This window comes from Chiloscyllium plagiosum, chromosome 16 (genome assembly GCF_004010195.1).
Source record: "Chiloscyllium plagiosum isolate BGI_BamShark_2017 chromosome 16, ASM401019v2, whole genome shotgun sequence".
NCBI classification, from domain to species: domain Eukaryota; kingdom Metazoa; phylum Chordata; class Chondrichthyes; order Orectolobiformes; family Hemiscylliidae; genus Chiloscyllium; species Chiloscyllium plagiosum.
This window is the reverse complement of record NC_057725.1, coordinates 44,332,249-44,358,504: the sequence shown is the minus strand read 5'-3', so window position 1 is coordinate 44,358,504 and position 26,256 is coordinate 44,332,249. Positions and strand designations below refer to the sequence as shown.

General features: G+C 38.8%; 1 protein-coding gene across 3 annotated transcripts in view; it reads left to right on the top strand.

The window, feature by feature from the left end:
- The window catches only part of ush1c (Usher syndrome 1C), a 210,427-nt gene that overhangs the window by 126,619 nt on the left and 57,552 nt on the right, over nt 1–26,256 (top strand). The window contains exon 20 of one of the 3 annotated variants that reach the window (XM_043705961.1): nt 1,895–2,011. The exons of the other annotated variants lie outside the window; for them this stretch is intronic. Within the exon in view, the coding sequence (XP_043561896.1) occupies nt 1,895–2,011 (117 nt within the window). The remainder of the gene's footprint in view (nt 1–1,894; nt 2,012–26,256) is intronic. 3 annotated transcript variants of the gene reach the window in all.

The following is a 26,256-nucleotide window of genomic DNA, read 5'->3' as shown; positions in this document are numbered from 1 at the left end:
GTTTCTTTCGTAAAGACAGAAGCAAAAAACTCATTTAGGGCTTCCTCTAACTCCTCAGACTCCACACACAAATTCCCTATGCTATCCCTGATCAGCCCTACTCTTTCTTTGACCATTCTCTTATTCCTCACATAAGTGTAAAATGCCTTTGTGTCTCCCTAATCCGTTCTGCCAAGCCTTTTTCGTGCCCCCTCCTGGTTCTCCTCAGATCATTTATGAACTCCTTTCTCTCTTGCCTGTAATCCTCTAGAGCTGAGCTTGACCCTAGCTTCCTTCACCTTATGTAAGCTACCTTCTTCCTTTTGACGAGAAGCTCCACCGCTCTCGTCATCCAAGGTTACTTTATCTTACTCCTTCTTGCCTGTCTCAGAGGGACATATTTATTCATCACTCGCAACAACTGTTCCTTAAACAGTCTCCACATGTCTATAGTGCCTTTACCATGGGACAATTGCTCCCAGTCCATGCTTCCTAACTCATGTATAATCGCATCATAGTTTCCTCTTCCCCAATTAAATATGCTCCCATTTTGCCGAATCCTCTCCTTCTCCATAGCTATGTAGAATGTGAGGCAGTTGTGGTCACTATCACCAAAATGCTCTCCCACCACAAGATCTGATATCTGCCCTGGCTCGTTTCCGAGCACCAAGTCTAGAATGGCCTCTCCCCTCATCGGCCTGTCAACGTACTGAGTTAGGAAACCCTCCTGAACACACCTTACAAAAACACCTCCATTCAAATCTTCTGCTCGAAGGAGGTTCCAATCAATATTGGAAAGTTAAAGTCACCCATTACAACCCTACTACGTCCACACTTTTCCAAAATCTGTCAACCTATGCTTTCTTCAGTTTCCCTGCTGCTATTGGGGGGGCCTGTAGTAAACCCCTAACCAGGTGATTGTTCCCTTGCTGTTCCTGCTTTCCACCCATACTGATTTGGTAGGCAGATCTTCCTCGACAATGGAAGCTTCTGTAGCTGTGATACCCTCTCTGATTAGTAGTGCTACACCCCCTCCTCTTTTTCCCCCCTCCCTATTCTTTTTAAATGCTCTAAACCCTGGAACATCCAGCAACCATTCCTGCCCCTGAGAAACCCATGTCTCTGTTATAGCCACAACATCATAGCACCAGGTACTCATCATGCTCTAAGTTCATCACTTTTATTCCTGATACTCCTTGCGTTAAACCAAACACATTTTAACTGATCCCTTGGTTCCTTCCCAGGCCAAATGGCCTGTTTCCATATTGTAGGGATTCTATGATCCCAAATTATTTTGGAACAATGTCATTGTATAGCTATTTGGCTTTTTAATCAATGTTAAATTTGTGGAAATTAAATGTGTCACAATTGTGAAATAGGATTAATATTTAGTGTTTGGTCATGTGTTTTCGGGCCTATTTAGTCCACTATTATCATGTCCTGCTGACATGAGATGAAATTAAAATAACAGTTGATATGTAACATCTATGATATTTTTTAAAAAATTAACCTTTAGACATTAAAAGTTCATTAATTCATAATGGAGATTTGCTTGAAAAAGACTTAGATCTATCATAATTTGGATACTGTTCCACTAATATTTCATTTGATTAAATTGTATCTTAATATTGGTCTTTAAGATACAATGCAATATAATTTTGTGTATTTCCAATCACTGCCAGAGTAATTGCCTTTTAATAACAATTAGGTAGAATGTGTTTTGTTGTAAGCATCATATAGAACAAGAAGACTCAGCATTGGTCAGATAGTTAATGATTGTGAATGGGATTGCATCTACTATGTATCTCATTTATTTAAGTACATTTTGATAGAGATATTTTATTTACATCTTAATTGTGCTTTCCCTTTGCATCTATTATGGATGTCTGTCATCTGTTACTGCACATAACTTCAGCAACTAGCCCCAAGTCCACCTATCCAAAAGCGACCAGTGGGGCCGATGGCTTCCAAACCAATCATGTTGTCCCCTAGCTCTACCCAAATGAACAAGACAAGGGTTAAAATGGAATTGGTAAGTTTTATTTTAATGTATTTATTAGTATAAAAATGTTAACTCTCCTTCCTCTTAATTTGCTTAGTTTTAGAGTGGAATCAATGGTTAGCATTATTTTTGTACAACAACCAAATGTCAGTAACAACCACAATTTGTAAGAATGACCAACAGTTAATGCCAGTCAAAACAAGTTATCTTGTAATTTGGTTTCCAGGTGTGTAATATTTTATGCCTGCTACATCATAGTAATGTACAGATGGGCAAGAGACAGTCAAGAGGGTTAGCTAATTGAAGGTAATCCATAACTGGGAGTCAGAGGCTGGAGAAATAATCGAATTCAAGTGGGAGCCAGAGGATGAAAAAGTAGACAAATCCAAAGAGGATTGCATTAGAGTTAAGATTAGGTATAATATTTCTTTTCCTCATATGTAGTAATGAATGCACGGCTCCTGCTGGAAACTAACCAGTGTGTTCTAGAATCCTGAAGATATCTGTGGGTGGGTGTCAAGTCAATGCAATGACACAGGTTTAATTCCTTTATACGCTGTGGTGGTCATAGAGGCTTGTCTCTTTGTCTTACACCATATTTAATGCTGCCCTCAAGCTATATAACCACTTATCTCTCTCTAAAAGGAGACAGACCTATGATCCCTCATGGACAATTTTAATGAGCAACATTAAACTATGAGCAACATTACGTTAGCTATCTTATAAAATGTTTTGGTGATGTAAGTTAGTGTTGCATGTTATGAAAATTGAATGACAGAAAGCTGGAAATAACAAATAGGCCACTGAAGGGTTCAGTTGATAAAATCTAAAAATAGAATGTGCATTGTTCTTACACATTGTCTGAGCCTGAGCTTAGAATCCACTTCAGAATAACTTGAAATTGTTTAAAGGTCATTCCATTATATAATGAATTTGTATGTTTTCCAGCACAGATTTTTAAAACTGATATCCATGGCCAATGCTTTTCATTGGCCCTTCTGGAGGGGGAGAGAAAGTTGAATCAAGGAGCATGGCATTGTGTCAGAAAGTGGCTGTGCCTTCTCCCCTAGTTATGTGGTATCCCCAGTTCATAACTATGTAATACTCAGTTGAAACAATAAATGAGATAGATTCACATGACAGCATGTTTTAGAGCTCTAACTGAACACATATTCAAGTATTATGACTCCACTATTTGGAATTGAACACCTTTTCTTAGAAAGAGAACAATGGAATAGAAACATGAAAGCCTATTCATGGTTATGCAATTTTTGAACTTTGAAGGTGATCTTCTAACTAAACAGATTTCCTAATGCACATTTCTAAAGTAAAACATAAAAATTAATTAAAGATCGGTGCATACTTACATCGTATTTAGGTTGATGCTGCAATTATCAAATAGATTATAACAAGATCACTTTTCTCTGAGTCCACCTACTGTAAACAAGGCAGAAATAGCCTTAAACTGGGCTTCATACCCCTTCTACCCCATGAGCAACAATAATGCAATTACATTTTGAATGGGATCTTTCGCCTGGTATCGAAAACTCCTGCCTGTTTCAGGCGATTGTTCCCTTTTAAAATAGAAACCAGGGTGTTATAAGGTAAATAAGATTCAGTTGCCACTTTAAGTCAAATCAGTTGAACATGATGCTGTGCATCTGAGTGATGTAACCTATGAGGCCCACCCAATGGTGAGTGATGTATTTTGTGGACCCTGATGAAGTGCTTCTTTTATTCCAGAGTCCAAAGATTCCCCCGCCCTATCCACCCCATCAATTTGCCTTGATGCTCACTGCTCTGGCTCAGTCTTGAGATCTTAACCCCTGGAGCTGCATTAAGTATATCTGTTTTTCATTGCAAAGCTTTCTTCTTAAATCTGCTCATAAGTAGCTAAAAATTTGCATCAACCTCAAGCTCTCCTGAAAATTCTCAGTGGATAAATAAATACTTTACATTTCTCCCACCATTCTCATAAGAATACTGTAGAATTTAGCATATTAGTTGACCTTCGTAGGTTTAAAATATCCCTCCAAAAGCAAAGGTCAAGACCATAATTTGTCAACCATTGGTATTGGTGTGAGTAGTCACCAATTTGAAATACAAACATTGGTAAACATTACATTAACTTGTAATGCAAATTAAATCAAATCAAAATGTCATATTTTATTTCATTAAATAATTCTATAGCAATGGTTTGAATAAAAATTAGAACATTCCTATAATGATCAATTTCATTGTTTTCTTTGTTTTCAATGTCCAAAACATAGTTATAATTGAAATTATTCAGAATCACTTTAGTTACAGCATCATCATAAAGATTCCCCTGTGTTTTTGGTTTCACAGACAGCCCTCCACAACAAGTCACCTTTCCAGATAACTTGATATTCCATATTCGTTGAAATGATCAGAACATTCAGTTGTGGGGTGTATCAAAATTTATGGGCGTTTTCATCCATGTTGCCATTGTGACATAGAGGGCCCTTTTTTTTTCTGCCTCTGATTCACCTGATGATGAATCACTAGAAACTCATCATTTTGCCTTCAAGTTCTTTTAGTGTCCCTCAGCAATCTCAGTCTTTTGCCCCAATACTAGATATTTTCATTCCATAAGGTGGAGACACTAAACAGCTGTTGGCCTGGCATCTTTGCAATACTAATGAAGGGCTCCAGCCCAAAACATCAATCTTCCTGCTCCTCGGATGCTGCCTGACCTGCTGTGCTTTTCCAGCACCACTCTAAACTTGACTCTGATCTCCAGCATCTGCAGTCCTCACTTTCACCACCTTTGCAGTACTGAAGAGTTAGACCTGCCCCACTCACATTTCTATATACGCATTGTATTTCTAGTGACGATGTAACTTTTTGATGATTTTTGAGGATTTGATAACATGCTTCTCAAGACTGAGCTGAGGGTCACAAGCCAGTGGCTGGTTTCTGTTCTCATTGTGCTTTCTGGCTTGATGATCATCTTCAGGCCAGGTTCCTCCTCCTTCCATTCTCATGCTAGTCTTTTTTTTCACTCACACTGAAATCTCTCACTGTAGTGTAGTTATTTGACAACTTTACAAATGTTCTGATATTTTGCTTGAAACCAACTTTGTGCTTCATTCTTTTTGGAAGAGGATCCATTTCTGTTTTCTTATTGCTATGTGTGGTCTGCTTTTACTGGGCATGTCTAAAATCCCTGTGCATGTTTTGACGACATAACCCATATTGCTTGCTTGATCCCATGTGTTGACTTTCAAGTTGAGTGTAATCTGAAATATATTTCTCAGCTGAAATATTGACACTGAATTCTAATGTGAGTATAGCCCTAGACGTGAATTTATTAGCTCAAAATTTGTGAACTTCAGTGTCTAGAATATGTTTAAACATGTGCATTGCCAACAAAAAAAGAATTGTCTCACAGTTGTGTCCATTTTTTCATTGATCTTGTTGTAGGAATTAATTCAATACATTTACTTTCTTTATCAATTCTACATCAAAAAATAGTTCTGCAATGCTTCATTTCTTGTGACTGCTATACAATTTAAATAGTTGATGATTCCCTCATCACGCACTCCTCCATTCCTTTCAAACTGCAATAACCATCTTCCCATAGGAAAGGCCCTCAATCATGCTGTCACAACTAGCCACTATCACCTCCAACCTCTGTTGATATCAAAAGCTCTTGTATGTTGTCAGTTTCAGTATTTCTAGCCACCTTTCCAAAATTTCCTCTTTAAGTCACTTTTCAGAAAAAGTGGAAATCTGGTCAATGTGAAATCTGCCTTCACACATGTCATAAATAAAAATCTGCAAGAACATAACTATGATATGTTATCCCTTTTTTTAATCACCTCAGCTCTTTGCAACCTTCAGAATAATTAATTATACCATCTTTGTCCACCATTGTTTCAGGATGCAAAGAGTCTGCAGAAGGATTTCACTTTTATTTAAATAATTGGACAAGAAGATAACATGGAACATATGAAATTATCCTATTTGGAAAAGAAGACGTATTATATATGATATATACACATTTGAATTTGAAAATAGAGATGGTGGATATGGGTTACTCCTTTGAAAGTTTTGTAAAAGGTCAGAAAGTAATTCTGGGATAGTATCCTAAGTGCATCAGTTTCAAGAAGTTATATGACAGCAGTCAAGTGCTTAGAAGATCCAAATAGGTACTTTATGACAGGCAAAGGAAACAAAGTAAAACCACTACTTTTCTTTTGATTCCAGTTCAGAAGAAAAGAAGACTTTAGGTCAAAAGGGAAAATGTTTCTTCTTAGTAGGAATTTTTCAGTTCAATAGAAATGATTTTTAGTCTATGGAGCTTATAAGCTTGGAGAGTTTGGTATAGAAATCTTCAAGTTGTTATAACCGAAACAAATTAGGACATCAGAGTTGTGAAAAGTTTGTGGCATAAGTCTTGGAAAGGAATCATAAAATAGTTTCTACAGTTCACGAAAAAGAAAGTGGAATGCCTCAGTTAAGTAATTATTTGAAGGCTGAAATAGCAGTGATATTTCTCTAGAATTAGGTCTCTAGAACAGGTGGTGCTGGGAAACAAGTGGAAAATTAGTTTTGATGTTTGTGTAAACTAATCTCATCCCATTTGCCAGCATTTGGCCCATATCTCTCTAAACCTTTCCTATTCATATACCCATCCAAATGCCTTTTAAATGTTATAATTGTACCAGCCTCCACCACTTCCTCTGGCAGCTCATTCCATATACGCACCACTCTCTGCTTGAAAAAGTTGCCCCTTAGGTCCCTTTGAAATGTTACCCCTCTCACCCTAAACCTATGCCCTCTAGTTCTGGACTCCCTCACCCCAGGGAAAAGACCCTGTCTACACACCCTAACCATGCCCCTTAAGAATTTTTTAAACCTCTATAAGTTCACCCCTCAACCTCCAATGCTTCAGGGAAAACAGCGCCAGCCTACTCAGGTCACAGAGTCATGATTGCAGGGTAAAGGGTCAGCTATTTCGGTCTCTGATGATGAAAAATTGTTTTCCTCAAAAGGTTAAAACTCTTTGGAACTATCCATCCAAATGTTCTGTGGATGCTCAGTCAATCAGTTTATTCAAACCTGAGGCAGATGGACTTTGGGCGGTGGGTGAGTCAAGGGATCTGCAGATAGGAGGAATTGGAGCTGATGTATTTCTGGAAAAGTTTATATTGCATAGCTCTTGCATGCTTCTGTTTCTTAACAGTTTAATGTTCTTCTTGTCCAGCTTAGTGCAACGATCTTCACTTCACAAAAGATCCTCTTTCCAACCTCCAAGCAGTTGATCTCAAATATCTACCATTAGCCCCCTCCTCTTCCTTTTCTCTGTGCTATTGTCAATACCATCCACAGATATAAGGCCAGTTTCAGTATTAACTTTGTGACAGAAAGCTTTATCTATTCAATAGGTCACCTTATCCTTCCATTGCATCTGTACTATCAGACTGGTTATCCAAACTTCAGGATCGAATGAGCTACAATTCCCTTTAGCTAAGTATTGTTTTCATTCCTCAACCTCTGTATTATTCACCACTAACTCTGTATCTCTCCCATACATAATTCACTGTTGCAGGCTGAACCAAATTGTTTGCAGCCCTGCATTTGATTCAGTTTTGAGCTGAGTTTCTGACCCAGCATTCTTTTCATTGCAGACCGTAATAAAAGCTGTTGAGGAAAAAGCACTAAATTGTGTTTCTTCATTGTCATATTGATTAACCCTGTACTCTCTCTTTGCATGACTCCTACTCTTTGTAAACTTTAACTCACTCAAACTTATGCTGCCCATATTCTTTGCACCAGTTCCTACTCACATGTCATTCCTGTTGTCAAAGCTAAATCGGCAATGATCAACCACATCCTCAAATTTAAAATTGTTGCATTTAGGTTATTCACCCTGTTTTCCTTTCATTTATCATTGGAATGAACCCAAAAAGATTTATGGAAAAGGTTTTATGATTACCTTTCAAAAACTGACTGTCTGAAGTCGCACTCATGCTATTCTGATAGAGCCCTCGATATCTGATTGTCGAGTGCACATTGTATATTGCAAGTAAATAATTCTTAAACCTTTGTGATTTTCAAACTTAGAGATTTGTTGTCAAAAGGAAAACACCTTTAAACGTAGCCACACTAATACTCTGAGCACTCCGAAAGCTAGTGCTTCCAAATAAACCTGTTGGACTATAACCTGGTGTTGTGTGATTTTTAACTCTGTACACCCCAGTCCAAAACTAGCATCTCCATATCATAATTTTCTGAATTTCTGGTTGGACATGGGATGATACTACATAGCATTGAAGCTTGAATACTTGTGATAATGCTTGAGAAAGGGTTCAACTGAGATTCCTGAATTTGTAGGCATTGTTTTTGTTTGATAGAACAATTACTGTGTTGCTGATGTGGGAAAGAGGTACAATAAAATACTGGTTATGTTTCTGGATGATAAATTCAGTGAACCTGGAGCCATGGCAGCTGCCAAACTTAAATTCAAATAAATAAATCTGCTATCAGTAATGTTGATTATGGAAATTGTCAGAATGTCATAAAAACACATTGAGTTCACTAGTGTACTTTTTGGAAGATTATTTGCTGCCCTTCGCCATTCTGACTTAAATGTGACACTGGACTGAATCTTGACTGTTCTCCATATGGCATAGTAAGGAACTCGGTGCTGTTCAAGAAGATGATTTGCCACCATTTTCTCAGTGGCAATTGGACATACCCAGTAAGTGCTGGACTTACCAGCAACTCCCAAACCATGTGAATAGAGTCATAGAGATGTACAGCATGGAAACAGACCCTTCAGTCCAACCTGTCCACGCCGACCAATTATCCCAACCCAATCCAGTCCCATATGCCAGCACCCAGCCCATATCCTTCCAAACCCTTCCTATTCATACACCCATCCAAATGCCTCTTAAATGTTGCAATTGTACCAGCCTCCACCACATCCTCTGGCAGCTCATTCCATACACGTACCATCCTCTGCGTGAAAAGTTGCCCCTTAGGTCTCTTTTATATCTTTACCCTCTCACCCTAAACCTATGCCCTCTAGTTCTGGACTCCCCGATCCCAGGGAGAAGACTTTGTCTATTTATCCCATCCATGCCCCTCATAATTTTGTAAACCTCTATAAGGTCACCCCTCAGCCTCCGATGCTCCAGGGAAAACAGCTCCAGCCTGTCCTATAGCTCAAATCCTCCAACCTGGCAACATCCTTGTAGAGTAATAGGGTAGGGGAATGGGTCTGGGTGGGTTACACTTCAGAGGGTCAGTGTGGAACTGTTGGGCCAAATGGCCTGTTTCCACACTGTAGGGATTCTATGAAAGTAATAGGCAGCCTTAGTGATGTGGGGGGTTGGGGGAACATGTATGACTGATAAGATCAATATAAATGTGAGGGTAATGTCAGCCATTTGAATATTAGACTTGAGTCCTAATTTCTAGAGATCTCTAACAGGTAAGTTGAGAGAGGATGTTAGTGCAGTAGGTAGGTGTTGTCATGCAAAGATATATTGACTGGTCTTGGCCATTCATGTGAGATCATTAATTTATATCTCACACTGATGCCAGGTCCTAACTTTGGGAATTGGGACACCGGCTCTGTTTTGAGTCTGTTTTGAGGATCATCTGCTCCCCCCCCCCCCCCCAACCACTACTGCAGAAACATTGCATCTCTCCTCCTTTTGCCTCTTGTACTTCTTTGTGCAGCACTGCATCTGAAGACCTTGCAGATCTCTTTCATCTCTTGTAATGACCATGCTTTATTTAGTGTCCATGCCGACCAGAGAAACTCTTCACTCATTTAAGGGTTTGGCATTTAATGCCTGTAGTTTTAATATGATGAGGGCATCTTTATTTCCTAAATGATGTCTACATATTGTGTGCACAGCTCTAATGAGGAAACCTTACAATCAAAAAGGATTTCCTAACAATCTATGAAGGGAGAACCTGACTGTTCACAGCACACAACTGTTTTAGGATCTTAAATTTTCCAAACATTCTGTTTTATTGTAAAAGACTGTAGCATTAAATGTTTATTTTAATTATGTGTACATGGAATGCCATATGATATTTAATAAAAATTATGAATTCATAAATTGGTTTAATTTAGTTGAAATCACTGAGTTTGAAAAGATGATCCATTATTTGAAATCATAATGTATGTTCAGCAGTGTCGTTCTTTTACTAAGATGTTAGATAAAGCGAAGGATGGTAATTCATTCAAGATCTAGTGTCATTAGCATCTTGTGATTTTTTTCTCTCTGGTCTCCTAGCCTCATCTGTCCTCTATCATCAAAGGAAAAATTAATTGGTTGTCTATCTCCTTGCTGACTCATGAAAAAAAACTTGTTACAAATTCTAACAGGACTAGACAGGGTAAACACAGGAAGGGTGTTCCTAGTAAGCAGGGAATCCACAACCAGGGATCACCATCTGAGGATATGAGACGGGCTTTTTTAGAACTGAGATGAGGAGAGAAACAAAAGTTGGAGTTTGACTCTATCCGAACATCTTATTTGAACCAGGCTATATTTACATGCATTTAAAGCACCAGGAGGGTCCGATAACTCAGTAGACTCCCGTTTAACTTTAGCAGGAAAACTTCAGACTGTGATCTTTTCCCACTGCACCTTAGCAGCAGCTGCCCCAAGCTTTCCTTGATGCGTTACAGTACAGAACCAAACTACATTTGTGGCTATATTTTTGAAATGAAAAAGATTTAGGACTGAGATGAGCATTCTTTTCACTGAGTGGTGATCTTGTGGAATTCTCTGCCATAGAAAATGGTCGAGGTCAAAGCATTGAATGTTTTCAAGAAGAAATAGGTATTGTTCTTACAGCTAAGTAGACCGGCTGTAGATCAGTGGTGTACTGAGATTGATGATCAGCCATAATCATATTGAATGGTAGAGTTGACTCAAAGAGCTGAATAACCTATACTTGTTTCGATATACAAAATTGGTGCTGTGTTTGCCTATTTAAGATATATCACAATTATTATGGACCAGAAGGAGCCCATTCAGCCCACCATGCCTGCACTGCCTCTCAAAACAGCTCTAACAATGTAAATTAATTGTGTTGAAAGAGATAACTAAAGGACCAAAGGAATTTGCTTGACTAGTAATCATCCAAAGGTTATTTTCATATCTGCTGGAAGGCAAAACTGTTGAGATGTGTTAATAAGGTCAGACAAAAGTTTTGTTTCAAAGCCAGGCCTGGTTCTTTTAATAGCAGCAGTCAGCTGACAGCTTTCAGACAAAATATTCTGCTCCAATGAAGTGGTTTAACATCATAATCCTAAAACCATGTGCAGCATTTTAAGCAGTTGGTGCAGGCTATTCTTACCCATCTCTTCAAAACATTCTGGAAATGTTTCATTTGCTCTAGAGTCAGTCTGTGGAGTTGGTGTTTTACATACTTTTTTTTAATTTACCATCTTAAAAATATCTTATACAAAATAGAATTCATAATAGATGTACAAATATGCTTAATGGTATTAATTTTGGTTCCTTTGTTACTGCGTAGCTGACTGATGTGAAGTCAGATAAAATAGGTAATAGTGCTGCTTTATAATGAAAAGGCAGATTGGACAGTTTATGAAAGGCATGTGTTAAGATTTCTGAATGATTATTTTATATCATTGGGTATCACTGGTAAGCTCTGCATTTATTACTTATCTCCAATACTCTTGAGCATGTAGTGGTGAGCCACCTTCTTGAATACACAGAGTGAGTTAGAGGACATTTAAGAGTCAGGCACATTGTTATGGGACTGGTCTCACAGTTTAGGCCTGAATATGTAAGTAAAATAGATTTTCTGTCCTATACTGTGAAAGTTTGCTAGGAGCCAATTACCTGCTGCATCTCCTACGTAGCATGTTAAAATATTTTCTAAAACTGCATTAAAGGCTTCAGGACTGCCTGAGTTCATAAGAGCTGCTGCGTAAATTGAAGTCTTTCTTTTAATACTTTTTTAATATTTGGACGTTATTAAACTTTTATCAGTTGCCAAATTCAGGAATACTTTGGAGCAGTTTAATTGGTTCAGCTTCTTCTTTAACTTGATTTTGCTGACAATGTTTTTAAAAATTCTGTGGAGGATTCAACAAGGGTTAGTAATAATAGAGAATGTGCACAGTTAATCTTATGGAATCATACAATCCCTACAGTGTGGAAGCAGATAATGATGAAAGAGATGGAGAGAAGGTGATCTGACCTGTATCCTGGGTACTAAGAGAATTAGTAGCCTCCAGGCAAATGTATGTGGAACTCAACACTAGAAGTGTTAAAGGCCTGAATGCAATGCAGAAAGAAGTTTACTGACCTCCGATGAATTGTCAATGTGAGGTGTCGGTCTTCAAATGCAATTTCCTACCAATTGCACCAGTGACCTTATCCACTGCTTGATTCACTTTACTTCCATCACTTACCAACATTTTCTGATTTGGAGATGTCGGTGTTGGACTGGGGTGTACAAAGTTAAAAATCACACAACGCCAGGTTATAATCCAACAGGTTTAATTGGAAGCACACTAGCTTTCGGAGCGACGCTACCACCTGATGAAGGAGCGTCGCTCCAAAAGCTAGTGTGTTTCCAGTTAAACCTGTTGGACTATAACCTGGCGTTGTGTGATTCTCAACATTTTCTGTAATGACTTGACATTTATATGCTTTACTTCACCCTCACTTAGACTGTTACAAACCATATATTCACATCATTCAATTTTACACACAGTGGCAGCTGTTCAACCATGACAGCTGCATTATCCAGACATCTTGCATATAACTCACTGTTACACTTCTGTCTTTCTTGATGAAGACACTGAATAATTGAAGATAGCAAGAAATTAAAGAGAGGTATGCCTATATGGTTTAACACCCCACCCCCCCCCATCCTAAAGGAATCTGCTGGCCATCATGAGAAATGACATTGCTGAGAGTATTTTTCTCCATTCTCCTCCTCTCTATTGCATCAGTTATCTTTCTTGTGTATAGCCTATGCTCATTCTCCCAGCATGGTCAATGACCAAATTAAACCTTCTTAGTCAGTCATGTCTGGGAGCAACTAGTTTGTGCTCAAACCTACAAGTTATCCAAGAAAATGCTTCAATACCAGTGAGCCTATACTTTTTTACATTAAATAAGTAAGAAAAATCATCCAAAATGCCCAGAATTGGAGCAAAAGTCAGAAGTACTAAAAAAAACATTCATTTCTATTGTGTTTTTTACAATCACTTCACAAAACACCTGACAGTTCATGAAGTGTAATCACTGTTGTAAAGTAGGACATACGGCTGCAAATATGGTCTCAGTGTGCTCACATAAGGTAAAGGCTAAAGTTGTCATTGTCCTCCCAGATCATAGGGCTGGTGTTGTTAGAGATAGATAACTGGTGCTTGTTTAACCCAATGGTCACCAAACCTTAAATGAGGGGAGATGTTGAGAAAGAGAGTCCTTCATAGCTACCTCAGCAAGTGCCAGAACTGAACTCACACTGTTGACATTACTCTATATCACAAACCAGCCAGCCAGCCAACTGACCTAACCAATAAATATAATCCAACAACTTGCATCCAAAGTGGTAGCACTGGGACATGCTACCATAATCTGACAGCTCTGCAGGATGCTGGCAGTCAGTAAGTGTGTTCCCACTAATCCTTTTATAGCAGTGGCATCTGACATACTGCTCATCTGAACATTCACAGCTCCAGAGGCTGCGTGCTGAGCAAACACTGCTGAATCCATTTGTTTGTACTTGTTTTGCAGGCAGTGTAGTGTAATTCTGATGTGACAATACTAGTAGATTAGATTACCTACAGTGTGGAAACAGGCCCTTCGGCCCAACAAGTCCACACCGACCCGCCATCTTTGGACTGTGGGAGGAAACCGGAGCACCCGGAGGAAACCCATGCAGACACAGGGAGAATGTGCAAACTCCACACAGTCAGTCGCCTGAGGTGGGAATTGAACCCGGGTCCCTGGCGCTGTGAGGCAGCAGTGCTAACCACTGTGCCACCGTGCCGCCATTACTTTGTAATGATGGAACTAACTCATGACATATTTACTTGAGGCAGTCCCCATTATTAATTTGATAGAGAAATTTACAATCAAAAAAAAGCTGATAGAGTTGGAGAATATATAGTTATTCTAATGCAGAATTTCAAATTTGCATTTCCATTCTCCATACCAATGAATGTGAAATCACTAATTACAGATACAAATTAATCTTTGAATGTTATAATTCATTAGCCATTATGTTTTTTTGAACAAGCTGAGATTTCTGTAAACTATATTGCTCGGAATTGTTGGTTTTGTTTCTGGAAGGTCACCAAATGACAGAGTATTGAAAGACAGTTGAACAGTGACTCGTAGCCCATGAAACTATTGAGTTAAATATGCAAACAGGATCAGCTGCTCATGTTGTTAGAAGTGTATGAGACAGCATGAATTCTTTACTTTGTGATTCACAAACACTGACAGTGAGGAATGAACATTCTAGTCAGTAGATAGAATTTTACCCATTAACCTGAAGATGTATTGTAGCCAAACAAACGAAAATAATTACTCTGGTGAACTTGACCTTGTGGTCATTGTGCATCCATTCCTCTAATGTAAGTGTGCTTAAGGAAGGAGTTATATCCAGGAGCTGTATAAATACTATTACATTAAAATAAATCAATAAAAGCTTAGGCAATAGAAAGATATAAACTAAGTACAATTTATCCCCTGAAATAACCCAAAAATCAAAAGGCTGCAGGATAAATACACTTCATTTCCTGTGCTTATCCAACTACTTTAGCGTTGCTTTAAATATGTGAATGATGCAGTCTAATCTCCCTCAGAGCAGCAGTCCCGCAATGTGGTCAGATGATTAAAATGTCTCTTTTGTGATGAGTCAATTGCTGGTTTCTGTGGAAGGATGAACTCAATGAGGGAATGGTTTTCCTCAACTTCCTGTTATGTTTCAAAATCAGAAATGCAAAGAAGCCTCACTAACCATGAAGAGTTTCCAAGTTTGCAACAGAAATTGGAAAAAAAATCACTGTTTTCCAACCAATAGTACATATGATCAATATGATTAATTAAACATTGAAATTAACGATCCATTTTAAGTAAATTTCATAGTGCTATTATCTACTTCTTCACATAATTGAATCACCTCTAAAAGCTTATGAAATGACTTTTCCCTCTGCTATTGTCAATCATGTGGGTAATATTGGTTTAATCACATTTAGTTGTTAGTTAGATAATGTGCCTGCTTTCGACACCCACAAAAGACATGCATTAAGATTCAATAATGTATTCTTGAGTGCTGATGCAAAGATTAAAAATCCAGTGTCCAGCACATATTTTGTAATGAGACTCCATGCAAGATTTCTTTATTAATTTGTCTTCACAAAAATTCACACAATCGTACACCCACTTAAGAAAAGTTGTAAACAATGAAACATATTTGTTATTATTAGCTGCTTTCAGTGGAAATAATCACTTAGCTTGTGCATGGCCCAGCAGTACTGCTGCTAAATTTGATGGCATGAGGTTAGGTTCCCAAATTATTTTGGCAGTATGTTTTGTTAGCTGCATTTTTTTTTTATTATTGAAGCTAACCTAAATTTAGAACACAATTTCCTGTGGTGTAGTCAGCGCCAATTGCCTTTCAAACTCATCTAATCTCTGCAAGGCATTTGAAGGCCTATAACTCAGTCCTGGTAATATTGCGCTATTTTTGTGTTATTTGTCAGTTGAATAAGAGGGATGAACTGCTAGATTCAAAACAAGTTTGTTGGTGATTCACCACATCCATCCTTCTCCATGAACTTAAAGCCCTTAAAATAGACTGGAATCCAGAGTATAACTGCTGAAGAATGTGGCTCTCCATCAGGTGCCCCCACCAACCCATTCTCCCAAGCAAGAATGATAGAGACTTGAACCCCTCAGCCTTATTTGAATGTCTTGACACCCTGCTAACTGAAAGTGACAAGAAATACGCCAATATCAATGAAGTGTCCTGAGATGACAATCTCTGAGTGCCTTTATTTTGCTCTTCCACCCTGTCAGCACACAATGAACTTGAGGGGATAGGGCACATGTTGGGAGGTCAAGGTCCCTCAGCAAACCCTCATCTCATGAACAAATTCATCATTAACTCAAGCAATAGAATTAGGGTACTCATACGTATGCTACCAATACTGACAGTTGTACTAGGTTTGGCTCTTTACAGTGATTGCCACTAATTCCATGGAGGCAGCCATGCTCTCACATGCTATGACAAAAACCATGCTATCAGACAGAACTTGAACAGCTCCTTTGCCCTATGCTCCAGTCTGCACATCTCTGACATCTCTGCCTGATGTTCCCATACATGCACATGCATCTCCGTCAATGGCTGAGTCCAGAGGTCCATCATTTGTACTGGACTCAGCAGGGGGCCTGTTCTTCTGGTGATCTTCTGAGTGTCAGGAACTTAGTGCATTTCCTCCTCCTTTTCTAGTTGCAGGCTAGAGTTAGTGCCATAGTGTAACCTAAGTCTAGTCTCGATAGATTTCCTGTGGTGAATGTCTCTGTGCTGAGGCAGAGGAAGACCTTTGAATCTTGTGAGTCTGAGACTCCAGCCTTATCTAAGGTTTCTTTAATAAATCAGTGCTTGATCTGCAGCTGGGAGGAGTGGATTGGAGGCTTTCTATGAGATGGCTGTAGCGATCCAATTTTCCCTTCAATGCAGGTACATGCTTTTGTACCCCTGCAAAGTTAACTGACCTGCACCTTGAATGGAATCAGAAGCCTTGTGTCAGATAACCCCCACCAACCCTCATTCCTGGGTGAGCATATTCCCACTTACTTTGCATGTTTTCCTCCTGCAGAAGTAGAGAAGCATCAAGAGACGTTAGCATGACTACCTCAACACTATACTAGCTTTGATAGATATAGGTGATCATGTCAATCTGCAGAACTGTGCTTATCTATATGCAATATGAATAAGAAAATGTAGTATAAAGGAAGCTCCGTTTTAAAGGCCTAAGAATGAAAGGTGTTTCAGCATCATCAAAGAGTTGGTGACAACTAGTAAGGCATTATGTGATGTATGTGCATGAGATACCTATAAGGTGTTCATCTTGAAGCTTATTTTGTGCTGTGTCTTCTAGTTTTTGGTGAAAAGTTATCAGATGCGTCCATTCACCTAGTTGTGAGGAAAGGTCAGTGAGCTGCTGAGTGTTATAGCTTTTTTATGTTTTAACTATGAACCCTCTCAGACCTATAGGAGCTAGAAACCCTGTTTACAAATTGTGCTACACTGGTAGCTGTGGTAAAGTGAGAACCATTGATTGCACATGAGGCAGAATTTCCTGTCTAACCATCCATAAAATGGATCAATTCATAAAATGGATCAATTCAACAAATGCCTAATTTGGTGACTCATGCTGTGGAGTGCACAAACCCACAGCCATGTGGGACATCCTGTATGAGCATGGCAACACAATTCAGTCCAGGTTCAAGACATACGATCTGTTCAACAAAGGCCCTGGATGAAGCGTGGGCAGCATTATACTACTGCTGTATAGCAGTCCAAGGATTTCTTAAGGCTCATGATCTCGGTTTGTAAGGGATTGTCTCCCAACAACCACCCTTGTATGGACAAAGGACCATGAAATAGGCTGGCAACTGTGAATACTCCAATATGTGATAGCTCCTTGGATATTTTGTGCAAACCTCCGAAATTTGATGTCACTGTTACAAATCAGTTGAATGTTAATGAAGTGGAAAGCTTTTCTGTTTGTGAACATTGTTGGTTGTTGATATGATGCTTTCAAAGCTATGTCGATTGAATCCTGCACCAGTGATGGCTGAGAATCTGAATGCCTTAGATGTTTGACTCGTCACATTAATGAAGGAAAAAAGAAATGAAAAGGTGAGCTCTGCCAAACATTGCACCAGTGACAGCCCATGTGTTAAGCCAGACCACTCAAAACATTCTTAAGCAGGCAGCCCTAGACCTAACTTTGCAATGTGTTTCGGTAAGTGTACAGTGAAAATTACCCAGGGTAAGATAGCTAGGTTGACTACTAGATTTTAGAACAGACAAAAAAATTTGTTCACAAAATTACACAATGAAACACAAAGAACAGAATAAAGAGCCCCTACAGAACTCAACCTATCCAGCTAGACTTAATTATGCTGCTCCAATTACACAAAAATGTCCTAATAAGCTAACTTCCTTGAAAACACAGTATAAATGGAACACATGCTTAGAGGTTGAAGTTGGAGGATAGAAAAGAGAGAGAGTTTCCACACAGCTCACTGTTGAACTTCCCAGTTCAAAACTGAATTAAAACTGCTAAGCTCAGCTCAGTTAAAGAGCCAACTGCTCCCCTTTCATATAGAGATCGCTTCTAAAGCCTGACCACTTTGGCCTGAAGTCTCATCTGTTTACATATAACAAGAGACCTCTCAAAATCCTTTTCATCTCTGTACCAAACCAGACTGACCGGAGCCCGGCCTGGTTTCTTGCCCCTCTGAAAAAAAATCAAGGACAGAGTCTCCTTGAGCCAAGGAACGGCTTTTAGAAAAAAGGGGACTAGCTTTGTGACACATGATTCACTTAAGAGTCAACATTTGGGATACAAAAGGCCAATTCCCAGTTGTAAGCATGCCCATTGACTTGATGGCATGAAAGCCTTCACTCATATTTGTGCATACGTATTCACTTGTAAGGTATTAAATTTATTGACATTTTTTCCCCACTGCCATAAGTTGTATTGGGATTATGTAAAGGTTTAGCAGATTAAAGGAAAAGACTGCACAGCAGTTTAGTTATTGCTTTGCTCAATGCAGGCAAAGACATGTTTGGCAATTGCATGGTGGATGTGAAGAGGACTCTTATTGCATTGAGCAGATGACTTACACAATTTTAGAAATCTTCCAATTTCCAGAATGAAGAGCATGGCTAATAGTGCTGAGGGAGTTTGTCAATAATTCTCTCAACATTTGAGAACCATATTATCTAAACATTACAACGTGCTGTTTTACCATCTTGCTGCTGGAAATGTGATATAATTGTTTACTCTGAGTAATGCATCATGCATTTGCTATTGTGTAGTGAATGACTGACTGACTGATCTGCCCCAATATCAATTGAACCAGAGATAGTGAGAGTTCAGGGCATTGGTGTCTTTGGTCCCTGGGTATTTGGGAATAGTGATTGTCACAGTTTGAAAATGGAAGCACAGCCTCCTACACAACACAATGGACATGTTTCTCCCCACAGGTGTGAAAAGGTATTTTATTTCCAGTGCCAGCAGGATAACAGGCATGGGAGTGCTACTTGCCTCACAAGAGTTGAAATCAATAGAAATCCTGATACCATTGAACTAAACCCAGCATTCTACCTGAAGTGGTCTATAAGGGATGCCTAGACAGGAAGAAAAGGCAGTGGTATAGTAAGTCTCAGAGGCCAAAGACAACATTATAGATATCTACTTCTAGGATGAGTGAGCTCCACCAAGAAGACTATGGAGTTGTAATTTGTTCTCAAAATACTCCTTATGATAAATTCTCCCTCATATCCTTCAGTGCTCCACAGTGCAATGGCACTGCAATGCACAATTGCTATGTCTAAGTATCCTAGCACTTACACTACAATGTAAGGTCTCCTCCATGTCAAGATCCTCCAGCCAAGTTGGCATGTGATTCACCAAGTAAATCTCTCAACATCACACTTGCATAGATAATAAGCTAAGAGGCATATGATCAGTGACATAACCTGGACTGGGAATTGGCAAATAGCATGCCAACCAAATGCATGGCACCATTCTTTAAAATTCAAATGGGAAAATTCCACCGATTGTATTTAGTTTTGAGTGTGTTCCTTACAGAAAGGTATCAAGACCACAAAGAGGTGAAATAATATCTGCTCAGATATTTCCAGAGGTATTTTTAAATTAAAAACAAACTGTTCAGGTTTGTCCAACCTTTCCTCAGAAAACTACTTGTCCATTCTAGGCATTAGTCTTATAAACTTTCCAAAACATTGATAACCTTCCTTAAATAAGCAGACCAATATTGTGCACAATACTTCCGATATAATTTCCCTAATATCCTGTACAACTGTGGCATGACTTCCTACTTTTGTATTGAATTTCACTTGCAGTGAATGGTAACATTCTGTTTGCTTTCCTAATTATTTGCAAACCTTTTGTGATCCATGCGCTAGGACCCAGATTCCTCTTCATGGCAGAGATTTGCAGTTGAACAACCATTTAGATAATATACTTCTTATCCTTCCTGGAAAATGGCAACTTCACACTTTTCCACATTATATTCCATTTGCCAGATCTTTGCCAATATATTTAACCTATCTATATTGCTTTGTAATCTCATTGTTCTCATCTCAACTTACTTTTTTTTACCTATCCTTGTGTCATCAGCAAAATTAGCAACAATATCTTTGATCCCTTCTTCCAAAATATTACTTCTATTTGTATAGTAAAGACTGACATAAAATGGTAGATTTTTAACTTTGGGTCATCTTTGCATTAGTGCATGGTACATATTTCCAAATTAAGAAAGGATTCACCTGAAATAGACGAAAGTATGAAAAATGGTTGGAAATTGTGCAGATATAACAGAAGTTATGCGTTTCACACCATTCTTCAATCTTTTGTACAACTGTGTATTTCAGGTTGTTCGGCACATCCACTATGTAGTAGAGAGCTTAAACAGTCAGTAAAAAGATCCATTTATTGTTTTTTTCATTCATTTTGGACTATATTTTCTTTAGCTTTTCCTTTCTGTTATTTTGATTATCAGGAGCTATTGTTTTCATTATTTAAATATTTTCAATCCAGTATTATTACTAGAATCAATGGATTTCATGGAAATTAATTAAGACGGAGCAAAATAATAATGCGGATGTTGTGATTATGTTGCTGTATTAGTAATCTGTTGTCCTAGGATTAATAATTCAGAGACTAATTCAAGTTTACTTAATTATATAAAATCCTTGAATAAAAGAGCTAACTGGAGTGATGGTTCACTTAACTGTCCATTAATTTGGAACGAATAAATATTGGTCAGTAAAGATACAGGTCAATCTGCTATATTGCATGTTTCATTAATGCAAATTTGCTATAACACGATTGATGAATTGGGGAACACTGTTTTCTAAACACAAGCTTTTAAAGCTTGCATTGGTTATAGCGCAGTTCAAGCTCCATTCGTTTAAATGGTGCTGCTATTATGCAATTTTCTTATAACATGAGATTGCATGAGAACGGCACTACCGTGTTATAGCGGAACCTCTGTATATGACATTATTTTTATAATATAAGTCCTCTTTTGTGCTAAAATTAATATTTCCAAATTTGTAAATGATAAAGTTAAGTAGGAATGTGTATTTTGAAAAAATGTAAAGTGGCTTCAGGAGGGACTTGGCCAGGCTTAGAGTGGGCAAGACTATGCAGATGGAACATATTATGGAAAAGTTTGAGGTTATCCACCTGTATATGAAACAAATATTTCTTACATGTCAAGAGGTTACCAACGGTTAACATACAGTTGCAGCACGTTATTATGAAAGCTAATGGAATGCTTGCCTTTATTGCCAGAGGATTTGAGTACAGAAGTAGTGAAGTCTATTGTATAGGAGCTTGGTTGGACAGCACCTGGAGTACTGTGTGCAGTTTTGGAATTCCTACTTTGGGAAAGGTGATATTGCCATTGAGGGAGAGCAATGAGTATTCACCAGACTTGTTTCTGGGATGGTGGGACAATCCTATGAATAGAGATTGGACAAATTGAGCCTGTATTTTCAAAAGTTTTAAAGAATGAGGAGTTATCTCATTGAAACCCACAAAATAGTGAAAGGGTTAGATAAGGTAAATGCATTTAAAATTTCACTCCTATCTTGTGATGTCCTTACTTAGAGAATCTAGATCTAGGGGACACAAGTTAAAAATAAAGGGGATGCTACTTAGATCCTAAATGAGAATTGTTTTCATTTAGAGTTTTGTGAAACTTTTGAATTCTCTATGATGGAGAGCTGTGGAGGCTCAGTCTTTGAATATGTTTAGCGTAGAGTTTGAGTGATTTCTAATTACTAGTAGCATTCAGGGTTATAGGGATGGGGTAAATAAAAGGTACTGAAGTGTTCAATCTATCATGATTGTATTGAATGGTGGGGCAGGCTAAATGGGCTGGTTCGCCTGCTTCTATTCCAATGTTCCTACGTTGTTGCTGGTGTATCCCCTAGTGAGTAGGCCTCAATCGGCAATCTTTAGCCCTCTGAAGCTGTCAACCTCTGGCTGGCAGTTTCTAAAAAGCTGGGCAGCCAGTGGTTGAGGCCTGCAATTGGCCACAAAACTCACCCGCGCTCACTCGTCAGCTCTTAAGGAGCTGAGAGGTGTGTACTTCCCTTAATTATCTGTGTGGTGGGGGAGGTGTGTTGTACTCTACATATCATGTGTGGTAAATGAAAATCAGAAAATTGAGCCCACAGTCTCAAAGAATCTAATAAACCTCATCATTGTTTCACATGCAAATTTGACAATAAGCTTAGGGAAAAATATCCCATCTTCATAGAACCTATCAGCTTGCGCTGATATCTTTAACTGGTCCAAAGCGAACAACATAGGAAAAACAATTAAAGCTATTTGTAGTTTGACCTTTTTAAAACCTCATTGCCACTGTTTGAGCACATCTTTCATATCTGTTTAACTGTCAGCTGCAAAGAAAGATAAGTTGCAATTCATTTAAAAGGAATAAAGACCAAGACATTCAAGGCAATTACCCAAGTTCTTTAAAAAACTAAATTAATTGTTGGTTGCATTTAGTGACATGGAATAAATTAATACAAAGAAACATTATACAATTTTTTCCATTTAATGCACTCTTTGCAAAGAGTGGCCCATTTGGAAGAGGTATAAGCAGATGTGCACACAAAGACTTCTTGGAAACATGCTAGTGTCTATCGGACCTTAAAATAAATGTCACAAATTGAATATGTGAAAGGGACCTCTAATTTAGGCTTTGTTCAACTGAATCGCATCTCTTCAGAAACATCAGCTATTTCCCTTTTCCATTCGAATGTGTCTAAAATAATTTCAAATGTTAGCACCACTTTGCCCTGGCAAGTGTTCGATAATGGTGATTTCAGCAGAAATTTGAGGAGTAGCCATGCTTTTTTGTTGACATTGAAAATGGATGTACAAGTGCATCGTTTCTAACTATATCCATTAATGTAGTAGCAAAAGATCTTATCTTTGTCTTTAGTTGCATTTTAATTATCTTATTCGGGTGTCTATTTCAGAACATTTGCATGCTATTTTATTTAACTAATTTAAACCTGACGTTGGTTTATAATTATTGGACCAATTTGCTAGCTCGGGCTTTCCTAACTAATTACTTTCTGAAATATTGGTACAAACCCAATTTTTTCTGAGCATTTGTATGTTGTGATCAACAAACCAAAAAGTGCTGAGAGCACAGGAACCAGGAATTATTCACTGACATCAGTGGGTTTTTTTTGCTTCAGAAACCAACCACTGCAGTTATATATTTCATGAGGTGACACTTATCCTCTGTATAGAGTTTGTATATTTTTTGATAAATTTATAATGAAATTTATCCAAGTAAATTTGACATAAAGATGTTAACATTGCACAACAGTTACAAATCACAACCACCTGATGAAAGAGCGGCGCTCCGAAAGCTAGTGCTTCCAATTAAACCTGTTGGACTATAACCTGGCGTTGTGTGATTTGTAACTTTGTACATCCCAGTCCAACAACGGCAAGAACTTAATCTACTTTGAACATCCTGTGCAAACATCAAGGTTGAGGTGAAATCATAGTTAATGTTTCAGGTCTGGTGACCCTTCCTCAGAACTGATGGGAGCTAGGAAAACGTCAGTTAATATGCAAAAGATAGGGTGGTGGGAGGGGGTAAGGAGTAAATGATAGGTGGGGATAGAGTCCAAAGAGAGCGAAGTACAGTTAGACAAAGGAGTCAATAATGATCTGGCTAGGAGGGTGAATAGCTGTTAATGAAGACTGTTAGTAGCTAATAGTGGATGGCGTGTAATGGCAGAGCTTGTGATAACAAGACCTGGTGTGTGTGGTAGGACTTGGGGAAGTTCAGGCCCTAAAATTATTGAGTTCGATATTGAGTCCGGAGGGCTGCAGAGTCCCAAAATGGAAAATGAGGTGTTGCACTTCCAGCTTGGGCTGAGCTTTACTGGAACACTGCAGCAAGCCTGGGTCAGAGATGTTAACCACAGAACAGGGTGATGTGTTGAAGTGGCAGGCAACAGGAAGCTCAGGGTCTTTCTTCTAGGCAGAACATAGATGAACTCTGAATCAGAAGTTTGGGCTAGAGCATCAGAGTGGTGTAAGTAAAAAGGAACAGAATGACAATCTGATTATGATTTCCATGCCTTGAGAGATTTGCCTCCGAAGTGAGATGCACCAACACAATATCCATTGTAAACTATTTTCAGAAATTATTTAAATATTTTAACAATGATTTTTCATTTGAATTTCAACATGTATGTGCTTGTCGCAAATTATGTTCAGCAATGTTGGGACTGAACCTGACCAGAAATCATAATTTTTGGTCAGTTTCATGGGCAGTTTCTTTCTGTGATTCCTAATGAGAGAAAATTCACTATTTTCCCAAGCTCACTTCGTTAACTACAGTCTGTGCCACAAGGGCGCCCTGAATATTGGATTCTCCCAATCACTGTAGGTGGACATATTAGCCATTGTCTGAACGTTCTGAGCTTCTTGGCACCAATGCCATCTTTAAAGCCCAGCCATGCCCCCAGCCAAACCATGGCAGTACAAAGCTGCCCTGCACAGTTTGTTTTATCTGCTCTAACCATTTTGGACAGAGTAATTGGCACCCCGATTTGCTGACAAGGAGCAGTAAGACCTGCTGGATGGATGCATGTGTGTGGTTGCCATGGAGAATAGCCTGAGATGTTGGTGACTGATGGAGGACCAGAGGAGTAGGTGGTGAGTTGGAGTGACCAGGATTCTGGTCTGACCTTCATGGTTACTCTCTAGTTTCTATGCAGCAGGTGAGAGAGTGGGAAACTGCACATAATGAGGAAAGATGACATAAAGTTGAGGAAATTAATCTATGCTCATACATTCTAAAAGGCCTCCCGCAATTTGCTGGTGAGAATCTTGTTTCACCATTCAACACTTTGATTGTAGAATGGGATTTTCTGCTGTTGATGCTGGGAAGCCCTTCATCTCCAATCACACATGATTCTCCCAGCTTTCTCACCAAGTCTATTTCATAGAGTCATTGAGATATACAGCATGGAAATAGACCATTTGGTGCAACTTGTCCAGGTATCCTAAATTAATCTAGTGCCATTTGCCAACACTTGGCCAATATCCCTCTGAATTCTTCCGATTCATATACCCATCCATATACCTTTTTAAATGTTGTAATTGTACCGGCCTCCACCACCTCCTCTGGTAGCTCATGCCATATATGCACCACCCTCTATGTGAAAAAGGTACCCCTTCAGTCCCTTTTAAATCTTTCCCCTCTCACCCTAAACCTATGCCCTCTAGTTCTGGACTCCCTCACCCCAGTGAAAAGACCTTGTCTATTTACCCTACCCATGTCATTTAGAAACTGGGAAGATTTGGCCCTTTTTCTTTTCTAATGACCTAACAAAAGTCAATTAAAATTCCACTGTTGTGAGCTGAAATACTGAACCTCAATTCAACCCTCCCGTCAAATCCGGGTTGATCACTTTTGAAGGTTTTTATTTTTGTCTTGATTGCCCTTAATGTAACTGCATGATTGACTGCTGTAAAGCTATTCAGTGATATCTGTAACAAATTTGTAATATAAATAACATTATATGGGAGCTACAAATGCTACGTTAAAGGCCACATATGGCTCTGATTCACTGTTACTAATTCCTGGCCTACAACCATCTTGCATCTTGTAGTGCTGCAGGCTAGAGCTTAAAAATGTGTTGCTGGAAAAGCAAAGCAGGTCAGGCAGCATCAAAGGAGCAGGAGAATCGGCATTTCGGGCATAAGCCCTTCTTCAGTCATTCCTGAAGAATGACTGACCTGCTGCGCTTTTCCAGCAACACATTTTTAAGCTCTGATCTCCAGCATCTGCAGTCCTCACTTTCTCCCTGTTCTACAGGCTAGGCCTGTCCAATGCTTCCACTACCTCCATAACCTGGAAAACAGGCCATGGGTGGCCAGATAGGCAGTAGGCAGGCTGTGTACCACAGTCAAACAA